General features: G+C 34.8%; 1 protein-coding gene and 1 long non-coding RNA gene across 2 annotated transcripts in view; both read left to right on the top strand.

Moving 5' to 3' along the window:
- Nucleotides 1-8,355, top strand: part of LOC139688175 (opioid-binding protein/cell adhesion molecule homolog) — a 402,452-nt gene extending 394,097 nt beyond the window's left edge. Inside the window, exons 11-12 of the mRNA XM_071585601.1 lie at nt 2,108-2,264; nt 5,989-8,355. Of these exons, the coding sequence (XP_071441702.1) occupies nt 2,108-2,250 (143 nt within the window). The 3' untranslated portion in view covers nt 2,251-2,264; nt 5,989-8,355. The remainder of the gene's footprint in view (nt 1-2,107; nt 2,265-5,988) is intronic.
- Nucleotides 8,356-11,288: 2,933 nt separating this feature from the next.
- Nucleotides 11,289-15,107, top strand: LOC139688288 (uncharacterized). Its single transcript, XR_011700736.1, has 3 exons — nt 11,289-11,433; nt 13,558-13,606; nt 14,794-15,107. It is a non-coding gene; the product is annotated as an uncharacterized lncRNA (long non-coding RNA).
- The last annotated feature ends 792 nt before the right edge of the window (nt 15,108-15,899 follow it).

Genomic DNA, 15,899 nt, shown 5'->3' with positions numbered 1-15,899 from the left:
TACCCATTTATTCCATATACGTATTTTGTCAACATTCCTGAATGTAAGTATTGAAGAAGGTAGTATACTTTGTAAAATCAAAAAGAATTAGAAAATTGATGTCTTTAGAAGTCAAATGTTTTCGTAGAGTGCTTATAATATTGAATCAGCTGTAGATCTCTCCAATGGAATTAAATCTTCATATTTAATTATGGAAATTTTTTTCCAATTTAGATTGTGAAGCAATATACATATCTTTATTTTCTTATGATTGAACAATTCTTTGCAGTAATGTTATTCAAGTCCATGTCTCCATGCACATTTAATAAAATTGATCAGTATAGTCGTGCTCTAGATTTGACAGTATTACCCCAAGTAGCTCTCATTTTCCCATCCAGCTCTTTCAAAGATACGATGTTAGGCATATTTTACCGTTTGACCTTACTTGAACTTTATATTAAATACATTTTTGAAAAAACACTATTAATTCTCCAATGACACATTTCTTTGACCATGTCCATCAGAATGCATATTTTATTTGTAGTCTCCTCATAAAGACTCATATTGTAAGGATCAATGTTTAGCTCCTGGAAATTCAATGCATCCCTCTTGATCTTAACTCTTATTATTTTATCCTTTTCCCTTAATCTTTAGGACATGGTGTTTTTAGATCTTTATTTTTGTAGAAGACAACCTAAAGCATGTATCAACTTTCACATTTTCCAATTTTTTTCATTAATGTCTTTCTATATAATTATAAAAACCTTCTCTCCCCAAGGAATTTCTATTGAATTATTTTTCTGCGCATCCGAAATTTGAGTTGTCTGTCAAAATGCATTAAGTTTAATTAGTGATTTCAAAGATCTAATGTTAGCAAACTACTGGCTAATGTTTTGTGCATCAATATAAATTTTTTTCCTACAGCTCAATGGTTTATTTGGTCAAATATTGCATACTAAGTTTTGACTATTGCTTGAGCAATTTATTTCATAAAATGATTATTTAATTGCATTGCATGATTTTTTTGGGTGTGTAAGAAATTACCCTAAATACATGCTTGCTTTTGTGAAAGGAGTCTAGAGTACAACTGTGCACATTACTCTGGACAATTTCCAATGAAACTACCCTTTGCTGTAATTAAAAATTATATCACCATATCCATGATGTTTCTTTGAGCATGATGGTGTGCATGCATAGAAGTAGGTAATTATGAAACAATATTAAAATACTTTATGAAAGAATGACTGTTTTTTTGGTATACTCTTCACACAAATCCATATCATCTCCTTTTCCTTCAGTTATCATATGTTACCCTTTTTGTTGTAAGCTTTCATCTCCCTTCTGATATTCCCTCTCAGCTAAAGCAACTTTCACTTGTCATCACATTCCATTAAGCTAAGTTGAATATCAAAAACTCTATTTCTATAGCTTAAACCCATGAGCTATACCTATGGCATGCCCAAAACACATGTACATATTATAAAACTAAATTGAGAGATGTTAATCATGTAAATAATGACTCGTAATGTAGCGATAGGGATTTATTTTCTTAATTGCATTTTATCTTGGGTTAAAAATATCACATTCTCAAGTGCATATCATTTTAAATATATTTGTCTTTTACTAATGCAAGTAATGCTTCAAATTACCTAGTAGAATAAATTTTATTCTTACTCAAAGGGAAATTCAGAGGGATATAACATATTTAGCATTTCACATGAAAATAGATGCAAACAATTACTTTTCAGGTGAGTTCCATGCAATAAATCATTTTAAATGGCAAAAAGTATTTGTGAGAATAGGTGTAAGCTTTTTTACTGTTTTTATTTACAGCATCTCCTTAAAAAATGTGAATGTATTACAGTTTCCAGACATTCGTATGTGTCATAGGATGTTGTATATTATACCTATTGATGACTCAATACTGGTACATAACAATTACCCTGGAACTTAATTGCAAGCACAATTGTTACTGGCTATTTCATTTATATTCTTGTTGCATCTATGTAAATACCAATTCTATTATAACTATAAAATGGTGGGCCTGATGAAAATGTTAACCTTGGGAAAACATTAAGTCATTTCACTAGTTCAATGATTTTTACTGGATCTTTTTCATCTAATGTAGAACCAGAGGTGAGGGACTTGGGTATGACTGCTGCTAGCTCTGGAGGGTCAGCTAATCGAGGTGTGGCAGCAGCAGTTGTTATCAAGCCTCCAACAGAGTATATTGCTGCACTAGTGATTATATCTTTGATGCTATGGACCTAAATTGATTCTTAAAGGTAAGTCCTTTGGTACCTTAACTTGTTTTTTCTAATTATTTCTTACTAATAGCTTAGTATTCCTCGGCATTGCAGCATAAGAGAGAAAAACACGAGAAATTTCTCGTAATCTGGAGAATAGGGTTAAACTTTGGAGTGATCTATGTTACTCCTTCTTTAATTAGGGTACTGAGTTGGTATCAGAAAAGAAGAAAGAGTATTCTTGAAATACTCATTCAAATTCCCTAGGGGATGTGATAAGCACATCAGTTCCATCAACAGATGCACTTTTTTGGATATATTTATATGTTCCAAATACAATGGGGCAAATCCATTGCAAACCATCTAATTTTCCAGGGATCAAACTACCAGACTAAAAACAGCACCCATGCATGGGACAAGACTAACTTGTATTTGTGGCTGAAGAACAAACCAGACTAACCTTTGCACATTATAACTTCTATTATTCTATTTTACAATTTGTAGGTCCTTGAGTTATAAGTTAGGTTTTTATTTGAATTCAAATCTAATGCTTCCATCCATGGTCTCACTGACCATTGAAACCCCTAGTAACAATTCGGAAGAGGACGTAAAAGTAGACTTATTTCCAACCCTATCAGACCTACTGTTAGAAATCTCTAGTATTTATATCATAGTATCTTATTTATGTCAATTTTTCTCTAGGTACATGAACTTCTTTGAATCATAAACCTCATGAATCTTTTCAGCTGCTCATTTTCCATGTTTAATAAGTTTAAACATTCCAAGTGCAATGAATTTATTTAATGGAAAATAGTACTTATTAATAATATAATGGAAAAGAGCATGACCTGGATTAGTTAGCCTTATATGTTTAAGGGCCAGTCAAATGAAACCGAGCACCCACAACAACAACCAGTCCGTGCAACAACAAGGACATAACCTTAGTGCATGCATGCAACCTTGTAAACTGCATGTACCTGTAAGTTGTCACTATGCAGTTCTCCCACCACAGCAATGGCAGTATCAATATGTAAAAAGCTAGTTTTTAGCAAACTGTGTGTTATGACTGGTGGTTGGTTTTCATTTGACTGCCCCTAGTAAATGGGCAAATTCTGTTTTGATAGGTTGAACATTTTTTAATCCATTCATATGTTCATAGGTGATTATCTAGCAATGGTCGGTATTGGTTAGTCATCAACAGCTATTTCATATTTTGCCACACATGAACTGCCTTGTGCTTTTATTATATTTCTAATTTATTTTCTTCAGTTCTTCAAACCTATTTGATGTTTTTCTAATGGCAGAAAATTGTGTCTCATCTGTTCATAGAAATTCACTTTTGGAACCCAATATTTCCTTTATTTGATTATTAATGACCAAAATTTAATCTCATACATGATATTAATTATAATAAATCAAAGGCATCAGCCTAAGTAGTCAGATCAATAACTGACTGTTCTTAATTAAGAGTTCAAAATACACCTCAGGAATATACCTATATATTAAATGATTTTATTTTTATCTTCGGATCAGTTAAATACGTTAAATATAATTTAACATGTGAGCAAAATCTTTAACAACTATTATATATTGGGATAAAAGTATGATTTTATCAATAAATTATTTTTTTCTTCCATGCACTTGAATGATTACTTAAATAAGAGATCATGCAGTAGTTAGCTTGCATTTTATATTGGCTTGCTATCAATACTAACTTTAAAATGAAAATGTCATAGCATAAAATAGGATTAACTGCTGCAGTCACATTTCAAAACTAGGACAATCCATAAAATATTCAAAAAGTGTCTTTGAAGTTTATTTGCATGAGTTTTCTTAAAAAATATATACAACCTGTTCACATTTGTATGTCATCACAATTCAGCATACTTATTACTTTGACTCAACTTTAAATGCATCAATGTAAAAATGTTGTAATGAATCAGCCCCCTGGATAGTTATGCTTCTATTTCAATGGCTTCACATTTGGGTCACATCCACTGACACAGCTGATACAGCATCTTATAATAATTTCATTTCCTTCCTTTCATAAATGGGTATACCATAATGATGAGGTGTATATGAACAAGGCTTTGTGTGCAGGATTGTCTGCCATTAATGAGATATGAGAGTTTATTTATTTATTTAACAGAAATAACCCTTAACATAAAGAAAGGCAAAAAACATATTTTGGTTCCACAATTATGAATGGAAAAAAAATAATTACAATTGGGTACAAATAACATAAAGTTGATACTGACATTTACAGATATCCACCTAGCAATAATGAGCATTCTAAAATTCTTCAGATATTTTTAATAACATTTTTAAAGGGATCCTGGTGAGATAGAAAGTAGGTCATTATAATCACAACTGTTGGCATCTCTCATAATCTGGTTAATAGGCGAGTAGTAAGTGTAGTTTTGTGCATGATGTCTGATTTCAAAGAGTGCTTCATACCTCGTGTTGTGTGAAGGTACTCAGATAGATATTGCCCTTAGGAGATCTATGGAATCAATCTTGTTATGAAGTAATTTATAAAGAAAAGATATGTTATTAATTTTTTTACATTAATGCAAGGAGGGAAGATTTAGTAGAGATAACATTTCATGGTAACTATAAAGATCTTTTGAAGATTGAATTTGAATACAATTTTGCATACAAATTTCCTTTGAACACATTCGATTGTATGAATATGGAGTTTATATTTATATATAGAACAGTATTCACAGAGTGACCTAACTAATGAGAAGAACAGAACTTTATAAGGCTATGTTTAAAGTTTTTACAGTATCGGAAGATAAATCCAAGTGATTTGTATGCTTTAGATTGAACATAGTTATCATGTTGATTATATGAAAGCCTGTCACTGACCTGAATGTTGACCACATGGACACCAATCCATGGATTTTTTCTGTGATTTTGAAATTTCATATCTGACAATGACTCATTAATGTGATCAAAAACCATACTTATATGCATCAATATTTTTATTACGATGCTGTAGCTCAGCCAGCACTGGCCAAAAATACTCTTGGACCAGAATATGAGTATTATGTTGCACACACTCCACCAATAGATTCTCTAGTGCCATAAATCTCAGTCCAATAGATATCAAAACCTCTATAGTTTCACTAGAAATTGTTCAGCATTTTTCATATCAGTTCAGAAAAGAGCTGATTATAAATATGACTATGCACAAGGATGAAATATGATTGAGACAGCAGAATGGATCTGCTCACAAAGATTATGAATGCAAGTGTTTTAAATGATTTCATTCCCATACATATCCCAATGTCAATGCCAACAGTGAATAGTTTCCTGTATTTATAAATGAGATAGCATTACACAAATATTGTATATATTTTTATTTTACCCATGTTATTTTATTTACATTATTTTATAGATATTAATGATCTACATTATTTAGCTGTGATTATGAAATATTACTTAAACTAATTGAGTCAAATATTACAAAAAAACTAAAAAGTTTTTCATATTCAAATCATTGCTTTTTACACCTGGATATGAAAATTTATGTGCTAACAGGGAATTTTCAAATTCTTATTTGCATTGATCAATAACTATTGATATGCTGTATTTAATCTACCCTCATCATCTACATCATTTCCTATTAAAATAAGAAACAATTCACAATGTCCATTTGGTTAGTTATTAGTATTATTATTTTATTGTGTATGGAGTAGGCAGTAGCATCAATGGAAATTGAAAAATCTGATTTGACATGAATTTCTACATCCACCAGGGCCATACTGAGTGAAATAAAAACTGGCAGGAAGGATTGGAAGAGATATTTCATCCCCAAGATTTATGTGGGTGATTTGATCAAAACAAGGGCATGAAGCTTTGATGGCAAGGATATTTTCTTATTAAGTATCTGATGAGAAATTAATTTATATAAAATGGCATTTGCAAGCGTGAGTGTGATTTCTCAGATAGAATGGTTGAAGAATATGTGAGTGAGTACCTGTGGATTTGCTTTTGTGAAAGTGAGAAGCAAAAAAGTGACAATGCATCAAATATCTACCTTTCATTTCAACCAGTGAAGAGGATATTTCATTGGTAGTAGGACATGGCCAGTGTGAATGATGCTATGTGCAATTTTTAACAGAAGAATTAAATAATTGGCTGCTTTCATCTGGAAAAATTCTGAATGGTTGTGAAACATGAATTGCTCTTAGCAGAGTCACAACAAGCAGTGGTCTGTGAGTCTGTTTTCTTATGTAAGTAAAACGCTGTTGTTGTTGTCTGTCCGTGTTTTGCAATGAATGTCTGAGAGAGGATGTAGGAGTAGGCATGTTCCGGTGTGAATGTGAGACTATATACAATGTATATTTCATAAAATTACAAAAATAAATACAGCTATTGGAATCCAAACTCACATGGGGCCAAAATGTAATGACTGCAAGTGTCAAGTGTGGATTCGTCCTAAAAACTGTTTTTCATGATTTTGTTCATGGTCAAGTTTACAATATCTGAACATTTTATATTGTTTCAAACAAAGATTGTTCTTACAATCTGCAGTAACTGGTTTCTCATTCTGTTATTGTTTTCATGATATATATGAATGTATTACTTGTGTGTATATTTCAAGAAGTTTTCACAGTTTAATATGAATGGCAGTATTTCAAGATGTGTAATCCCCTGGACTGTCGTATTTTGTCACTGAATGATGCCATGAGTCACAACTGGCAAAATTCATCATTTGTATCATCTTTCCTCATTATTTCCAATCTTCAGTCACCGTATTCCCAAATGTATCTCAAAGATTGCAAATCAGGCATAATTTGTGAACATTTCATTTGGATAAATTAAGTAAATTGATGAAATTGCCTGTTTTTTCCTAACTATGTAGTTAAATGATAAAGATGATAACCTTTTAATTGTAAAGGTAATTCTTTAAAACTGGAAAATAAGAATTCGTTTATGTTAAAAAGTTAGACCCACCACTTTTGATGTTTACTTCCTGGAATGAAAATGTAAGTTCAGAGGCTTTGAAAAAGGTACCCTATGAATGTAGGTAGTGCATATCTTCTTTTAGTTGAACTGTGGTGTGATTTCAAAACTGAGCGAAAGTTGTCCATTAATAATAGATAACTGTTCCATGCAAAATACATTGTATGAAAATTGCAGGCATTAAGCATTTCATTAAGAAAGAATTGGATTTCAAATTTTGAAGTCCAAAGTCAACTTATCAAATAGCAAAGTTTGTTGTTAGCATAACTTTGCCTTGTGGAATCTAGTAACATTGATGTGTAACCTTTTGAAACACAAGGAATCAATGGAGTCAATAGGCAAAGATACCTTGTGGTGTCATATTTTGAAAGTTGCTTTTCTTAAGTCCAGTCATTCATTGCTCCGTGAAATTTTGCTAATTGCTTTTTTACACATTTTGCACTACATGAATTTACCCAAATAGTTGGAGAAGTCTTTAGTCCTACAAGAATCAACTTCCACAGTTCAACTGAATTTAAGTGTTTCTAATCTTAATAGCACAATTTATCCTTTTGGTTGTAATTGATGCTGCCCTCAGTAACCAATGCATCTCTCCAATTTTTGAAATACTTATTGTTAATTCATTTCAAAATATTGCTTCTTTGTCATGAGTTTAAGTGTTAGCTTTGACCCTTCGTGTTTTACTACATTGGTGTACCAATATTCATCCACTGTTTACCACTGCCCACCTATCCTACTGTTGCTATTATTTAGAGATTAATAAACTGTGAGCATTATTTGGCCACCATATTTAATGTGAGGCAAAATTTGATCTAAGACCTAAATGAAATGCTTAGTTCTGAATTCAGGCTCACACTACTGGCAATTTGTATGCTAAATGTTTTGCCGACTTCAAAATTAAATCAATGGAATACAAATTATTGTGATTAAAATGTTTATATTGTGTATTGCTCTTGTGAGTTTTATTTTTGTATTACCATGCTGTTTCCTCTTTTCTCTGTATTGATACCCATGCGGGATTTTTAAGCCATAACCTTTGATTATTCCTCTACATATTACATACAACTTATGCATTTCTCGTCAAAGTTGACCCATGAATCACAACTTTATACTTACTGTGACTTTGTTTTCAATAGCTAACTTTAGGATTATGAAAAATAATTTACCATAAAATGGGTTTTGTATTAAATAATTAGTCATGTAATAAATTCCATAATTTCTTTTTATGATACATACTCATTTTAGATACACCTGTGTTTTCCCTAGCAATATGTTAACATTTTTTATCACATTGTATAGCATGCATGTAATTTTCAACCATCCTGCTTTTATTACTAAATCCCTATTATTTTTCACATTTAAAATTCTATTGAAGGAAACATCCATTTTTTCTCAACCAGTTGTATTTCTGTGCATATGAAATATGCAGATGATTTACTGGCATCAATCCTACAATAGATTTTCTTAACCCTTAGAATGTGCAAAGGTAATGTATCATTGGCAGAAAGCCCACAAGGGGCATTTTAATGTCCTCAATTCAATCCTCCTTTCTTATTGAAGAAATATCTGGATTGCTACCCTTGAAAAAATTGCTGACATTGAGGTCCTCTATTAAGGCAACCCATTTGAGGACTGCCTTTAGCTGCATGACTCTAAGAGTAGCACAGGAATATATGTAACTTAATAGACACCATTCATAGTAATTGTTTGACTAATATCACCTAATTCTTTCTCATCTGCTGTTGAAAGCTGCTCTGTCTTGATCTCTAGACCCTTTAGCAGTAAGTTACTCTTCTCCTTTTCAGCAACCAAAACACTTTGGACTCATTATATAACAATTTTTTTAGTATAATTGGGTTGCCAAATTACTTTTGCTCTATAAGAAAGGTAATGAAAAATTTATAAGGTAATGAAAACACTGCTATTTCATAAAATATAACTTTACTACAACCGGTTTTCATACAGCATATCATAATCTGGCAACATTACAAAGTTTCACTCCAAGTTTTGATAGAGTACATCAACATCTGGCTTTGCCAGATGATGGTATGCCAAAAATACACTATCAAAATCAGTCACATTAACATATTTTGTGGAATAGCAATGTTTCATTTCCGATACACCATCAAGGAGTTCCACCTCACCAAATACGCCATACACCATTGCGTACGTAATGAAAATGACTATATAATCTTCAGATGGTTAAGTAATGCCTATGATTTTGCAGAAATAGTGAAATCCCAGAGCTCAATATTTCTGCATAGTCAGCAGATCCCCACCACAGGCTCTGAAATTCAGGTATGTAATGTAAGTGTTAATAACTTTCTGTGTTTCGTAAAACCAGAGGAATTCTTTTAATCATTATTGGAATCATAGAACTCTCTCGTATCAATTAAGTACCTATGTATTAGGTCCTCACATCTAGTGTCAGCTATTTTCATCATAGATATGATTTTTATTATTTTACCCTGAACTATGATAAATCAAAAGCCATGTAAATATATAAGCCACATGGCGGACACTTTGGTAAGAGTCTGCTAATTCTGATATCCAAAACATTGAGAGTATTCACAATTACTTGCATTGTTTTCTTAACATTTATTAAATGAACCACAATCTTATAAATGTAAATTGTCTCAGTTCGAATAGCATTTGGGAACACTGATGACTAATTGAGACTTACCTGCCAATGATCATTAGGACTCATCATTCTAATAAAAACAATTTCAAAGGACTCCGCTTACTGGGGAGCTGGGAGGGAGCTGATGACAAAGGGGCTCCCTTGGTCATCAGCTCCCTCATGAGTTGATGACAAAGGGCACCCCTTCTTGACCTAAACCAGTTCCTCTCTTGAATGCCTCTACAACTTAATACCATGGATAATGTCTTTATAACAATAATTAGACACCTCAGTCTAAAATGAGCAGATTAAAAGTTTTGCCCAAACCTTGGAACGAAATTTTGGTAAAATAAAATATATTTATATTCTTAGATATTTGGATTAAATAGACGGGCATAACTAAAAATGGAAATAAGCCTTGAAACTATGAACCTTTCACCGGAAGGGAATGGCTTCAATCGCCAAATTCCTGGTGAATTCCGATGGAAATGGCAACCATAAATATGCGGTTCTCTATAAGTCCCTCGGGGCAACCTAAATATTGATCGCAGATGCACTGTGTTATAGCGCCGAGGCATACTCCTCGCCTTGTTTTAAGTACAAAGTTTCACCGAAAATGACTAGTAATATTCTGACCTCAACTTTCCCGCTTTCGATACGACAAGAGGTGGCGCGCTGAGCTGCGGTCGATCCGAATTTTGATTGATAAGCCATACTGAAGGGTATTGATTATTTCCATTTTCAATCTCATAGCCGGTGGACAAAGGGTATGTTATGCGGGACCAACCGAAAAGATGATTGGGTCGAAAGATTGGGATTGAAAGAGTAATTGAATGCTACCCAAGGATATCCCAGTGCACTGCACAGTCCGTCGGATGGGTCGCAGTTGACTCATCGCATTTTCGAGGCGGGATAGGCAATGCTGCTTCGCCTGTGCCTCAGCCCTCCCTTCCCCTCTCCACTGACCCTCTTTCCAACCCACCCTCCCTGTAATAAACTCCAAGAAAGCTAAGGACATATTCAGGTTCATACTTTCCTACTGAGGAATAGTAGTAGTTGCCAACACATTTATTTCACCGAGTTGCTTATGAAATTTTCCTCACCGCAATTTATCGCCAATTTAATTGGAACTTGAAAATTATTTTCCGGGTCGCAGGCATTAGCTTACTTAGCATTGCTTACTTACATAAGCATTCACTTACGTTTGAGTTGCTGCATGTATTTGTATATGTAGTCATGGACGGCATGTAATTGAATATATGTAGTCAATGACACCCAAGTCTGGATTCACTGAATGGTCACACGATGGCTCGTTTAATGACGCGTGAGTATTTCCCTCCGCCTCCTTTTCCATTGTCCCAATTTGATTTCACTCTCTTGTGCAAAGTCTCCCTCTCAACAACCCCTCCTAGCCTCCCCCACCTTCCCCCCTAAGTCCCCTCCTTACTTGCCGACGGGCATTCGGTCACGCCAGTTCGCTTTGAGAGTCGGGATGAGCCAGCTGGGCGAAGCGGATGCATTCGTCGCTACCCCGGAGTTTGTGGAACCCGCGAGGGCATATCTTAGAGGTACTCTGGAGAAGACTAAGCGGTCGAAATCGCGGGCAGTTCATTGGTGAGTGGCGATGTCATACATGCCTACGTGCAAAGCTACAGTGCTAGGCTTCTTGATAAAAGTGTTCAGCGTATCAAGTTTCGATTAGGTAGCTCTTAGGGCCACTTTCCAAAATTGACTCCTGCATGTTGGTACGTATGTAGTCAGCCTCCAAATATTCTTTTGAAATGTGCTATCTCTTCCTGGCATACACTGAGCAAAGGGTTGAAGTGCGCGGTAAATCTGATCTTCAGCTTGGCTCAATTGCCGTTGATATATTGTCCTGGGAATGATGATCCCGTAATAGTCATCACTGGGGATTTGGATGGTGGGTAATGTACTGGTTTCTCACTCAGAGGGTCCTAGTGTCAATCCTAGAGGCGGTAGGTATTTTTCAGTGGTGTCTCGATCCCTACGATGAATGTGCTTTAAGGGGGGGGGCACTTTGAATGAGTACACTGTCCGTCGTTTGGGATGTTAAACCGCAGACCCCTTCGCGTCTTTCATTATGAGTGGGCTACTGCCGACGTCAGGTTTCTCTCCACCCACCCTCCTTTCTCATCCACCCCTAATGGCGCTAATGACCTCGGCTTTCGGCCACCTTCCCTAAAATTACAAATATTGTCGAACCTCGGCAATACTGAGGTTGCAATCGCGGCCGCGGTAGCTTCCGATTCGTGTGAACACACATTGAATTTCGATTTGCGACGTCCAGTTCTTCGTCATTGTAGACGCTCCGCAATTTATAATCTGATTATCTTATGGTCTACCACTCGCTTGGCATGTGATTCGAAATGGGGAAGGACTGTTTGACCGCGTGTTAAGTGAGAAAAAATTCAACCCAAGTATGGTTGTTCATTCCTAGTACTAGTTTTTAGGGGAGGCGACGGACAGCTGAGGTCATTTGCGCCATAGGGGATGGACAGGAAAGGATGAAGGGTGGGAGAAACGCGGCTTCAGCATAGCATTCTTTACAAAAGCGCGAAGGGGTCCGCAGGTTAACGTCCCATCCGACGGACGGCGTACTCTCTCAAAGTGCCCTCCACAAAGCACCTCAAGTAGGGATCGAGATACCTGAGAAATATATTTAACAACGCCAGGATTTGAAACCGGGCCCTCGGGGTGGGAAGCCAGTACGTTAGCCCCCGCACCATCTCGATCCCCTGTTCATTCAAGCGCCCGCTATGTTGGCACCCTAAATAGTATTGCGCTCGCCATCGCCACAGCCTGTGTGCTGAAATCTAGCATCTGGTTTGCGAGCGACTGGAATTTATTTCCGAATTTATTTCCAGATATATGAAAGGAACACAAAACCGCCGTTCTGGCGCGTTGGAGCTCGGTGAAATTAGCCACATATTCCTCAAGATTCAGTTTTAAAATTGTACTATTTTGTAATTGCTTTCTCTGCAGATATGCTTCAGATGAGGGCACTCTTAGGCTGAAACATTTCAAGCTTTCATCTTCAATTCATCTTAGGCCTACTACAGAAAAATCACCTGAAAACTGCTGCCACCCACCTGCTGCCGACAGGAGAAAATATGGGTGAAATCTTAAAACTTAAGGTTGCTCTGCCTGTATTGAGAAAATTTGCCAGAAAATTTCACTCTCTTCCCAAGTATTATAAAAGACATTGCAAATGTTAGCAAATAAAAGTTTTGTGGGAAGAACATCGCATCCTCCTCTCATTTAAAAAGAAATTTCCATACAATCAAGCCTGATATTGAGGGTATTAAGAGGGAGAAAATTAGTCAAAATAGGTGACTGTGGGAATATACTGGAGATGTTGGGTGGAATGAAGGTAGGTGAAATGAATTTGGAATGGAAGGATTTATTGTAGTGTGGTGTTGGGTACTCTTTATTGGCAAGGTTGAGAAGTGAAGTGGTTATATTTTAGTATCTTTCCAAATACTAACTTGAATCGCTTGAATGAGTTTTACTAACTCCCGCTTTCGCTTTATATCTTTGTAATCAATGTGAAGGGATGTTTCAAAATATGACTCGGATTGGACAGATCGCAATGAACTCTCGTAGCCCATGTGAAACTGGAGAATCCAATGAATGGGAACAGTCAATTCATATATCTGTCCTATTATATTGTTTTCCTCAATTTATGAATACCATATAATATTCCTATTTTTATTTCAGATTTCTCCAAATATATCGACCAGGATTCCTTTCCATGGGTCACTTAACAGTATGTAAATTTTGGTTTTCTATATTACTAAGTTGCATCCTATTGGGAATATTCATGTAATAAGTGTAGCTAATGTTTGGAGCAGTTACTTGGCAAGGAAATATCCAGGCAAGTAAGTTGCTCATTCTTATCTCCTTTCATGTACTTAAGGTGAAATTCGTTCTAAGTGATGATAATTCCTCATAGTAGAGTTCCAGTACTCATTTCCTTGTTTATCCTCCCTTTTTTCTCACCTCTCCTGCCTTTGACTGACCGGACACACACTCCTCTACTTTCATTTTGTCCTTATTCTTCCATGCCAATCTTCTTCATTCCTTGGTTCATATCTGGTCACCTTTTTGGGAAATATTCCTCACGTGGGCAGGTGAGGAGTGTGGAAACGGAGGCTAAAGCAGTGATAGGAGTTCCTTCAGAAAAAAATCATTATTCCCCCAATAAGTCTGCAACAACATATTGTGAAATTAATTATTAGCTGAGGTGATTTTCAATTAAATAAAGATTCCATGCAGTAAAATATATGCTGTTCCATATTCCATTGTACCTCATCTCTCTTTTCATGAAAGAAAAGATTCCATTTTTTTTTAACTTAATTTTATAGTTTTTTCATTCATATGACAATATTGAAATACATTTTGAAATATTTGATTTATGAAATCTTTTCAAAAAATTTATTTGATCAACAGGTCCAAAATTTTTATGCATTTTAGCCCCAAATTTCTTACATGGTATTTATTAGTGATGCCATTGATTGAGATGAGCCATTCTTAACCATTGTTTATCACAAAGGTGTTCATTTAAAGTTACTCTACCCTTTGGTTTTAGACAAATGAATAAAATGTTGAAATCCAGTGAAGTAGCAGCAGTAGTTAATCAAATAATTTCCAATAAATTGTCATTGATGAATTAAATGTCTCACTCAAATACCATTTGTATGGAATTCATTTCCATTTTAATTAAAGCTTAATGTCTCTGATATTTCGTTGTGGTTATGTGTAAAGATTTTAAGGTAAAGTTTCCATTTTTTCAATTTTTAAAGGGAAACCAATTTTTCCATCGTAAAATAGTAAATATTTCTGTAGCCTTTTCAAACACATAAGTACTTATATTTCCGCTTAAAACATCCTAAAAGTAGTTTAGAAAAACCACATTAACTTACTCCTAATCATTTTTAAATTGTTTTCCCTCAGGTGGATGCTTATGCTAGGTGAGAAGAGGAGCATCCATGGGAATCAAGGTTGATCAGCAAGCTTTCTCATCAAAGAAATTAAGGAACTGAGTTGTATATTTCCTTCCCGGTGCCAAGTTGGACAGTGCCGTCAGCATCTAAAGATGTGCACTTTGTGGGTGTCGGCCTTAAATAAGCCCTCTGAATAGACTGCAACTCCTCCATCGCTAACTCTGTGCGATGAGGGTATTTCAGTAAAATGTTTTGCTTGAAAAAGGATATTTGGAATACTGATGTAATTTCTAAAATAAATTTATCCCAGCAAATGTATTTTTGAATAATAAAGATGAAAGAAACAATAATGAATGTTGTCTATTTCTTAAATCTTTCGCTATATGTAACTTTTGAATGCTGTTTTAATTTAATATGCTGCTTAAGAATTAAAAAGAGAGATACAGGAATTGATCTAAAATATAAAGATCTTTTTTCTGAGGTTATCACTTCAAAAAAAATGTTGAATTGAATTGTTACCTAAAGTACAGATAGTTCCAAAAAATAACGGCAGTCTGAATATATTTACACCTTCAGCCATACTCGCAATGCGGGTTATTGCATTTGTTATGGATAAAACAATTAACAGTAAACTTGAATGGAATGTTGGATTTTCCTGCAAATATCCATTCAAAACAAATTATTGACTTGATTGTTTACAACAAAACCGTGAAAAAGGCATTATTTCAATTAATTATCAGCATGAAATAAATTAGTAGCTTTAATAGGAGTTCAAAAAATATGAATTATGGGTAGAATATGCAAAATATGTAAAGATACCTTAATCTGTACGTTGGTAGCCTAAAATGTTGTTAAATTGCTCAAAGTAATTTTATTCTATCCGGCGCAGGAACATTGTGTGCACTCTAAACAATTGTTCTTTGGTTTTTAAGGTGTAATTGGTAATTACAATAGACAAATGAGCTACATTTGCTCGAACCGGGTCAAAAATTACGTCAAGCATCGAACTGAACGAAGTCCAATAATTAGAGTTAATTGGTCTATCACATGCGAAAAAGTATGGTATCGAATGTTTTCCAAGAACCGGCTCATGCTTCAAAAAAGAGTAGCTCCATC

This window comes from Hetaerina americana, unplaced genomic scaffold (assembly GCF_022747635.1).
Source record: "Hetaerina americana unplaced genomic scaffold, ioHetAmer1.1.p SCAF_2, whole genome shotgun sequence".
NCBI classification, from domain to species: Eukaryota; Metazoa; Arthropoda; class Insecta; order Odonata; family Calopterygidae; genus Hetaerina; species Hetaerina americana.
Note: the sequence above shows the minus strand (reverse complement) of the source record. Positions and strands in the feature narration are given on the sequence as shown.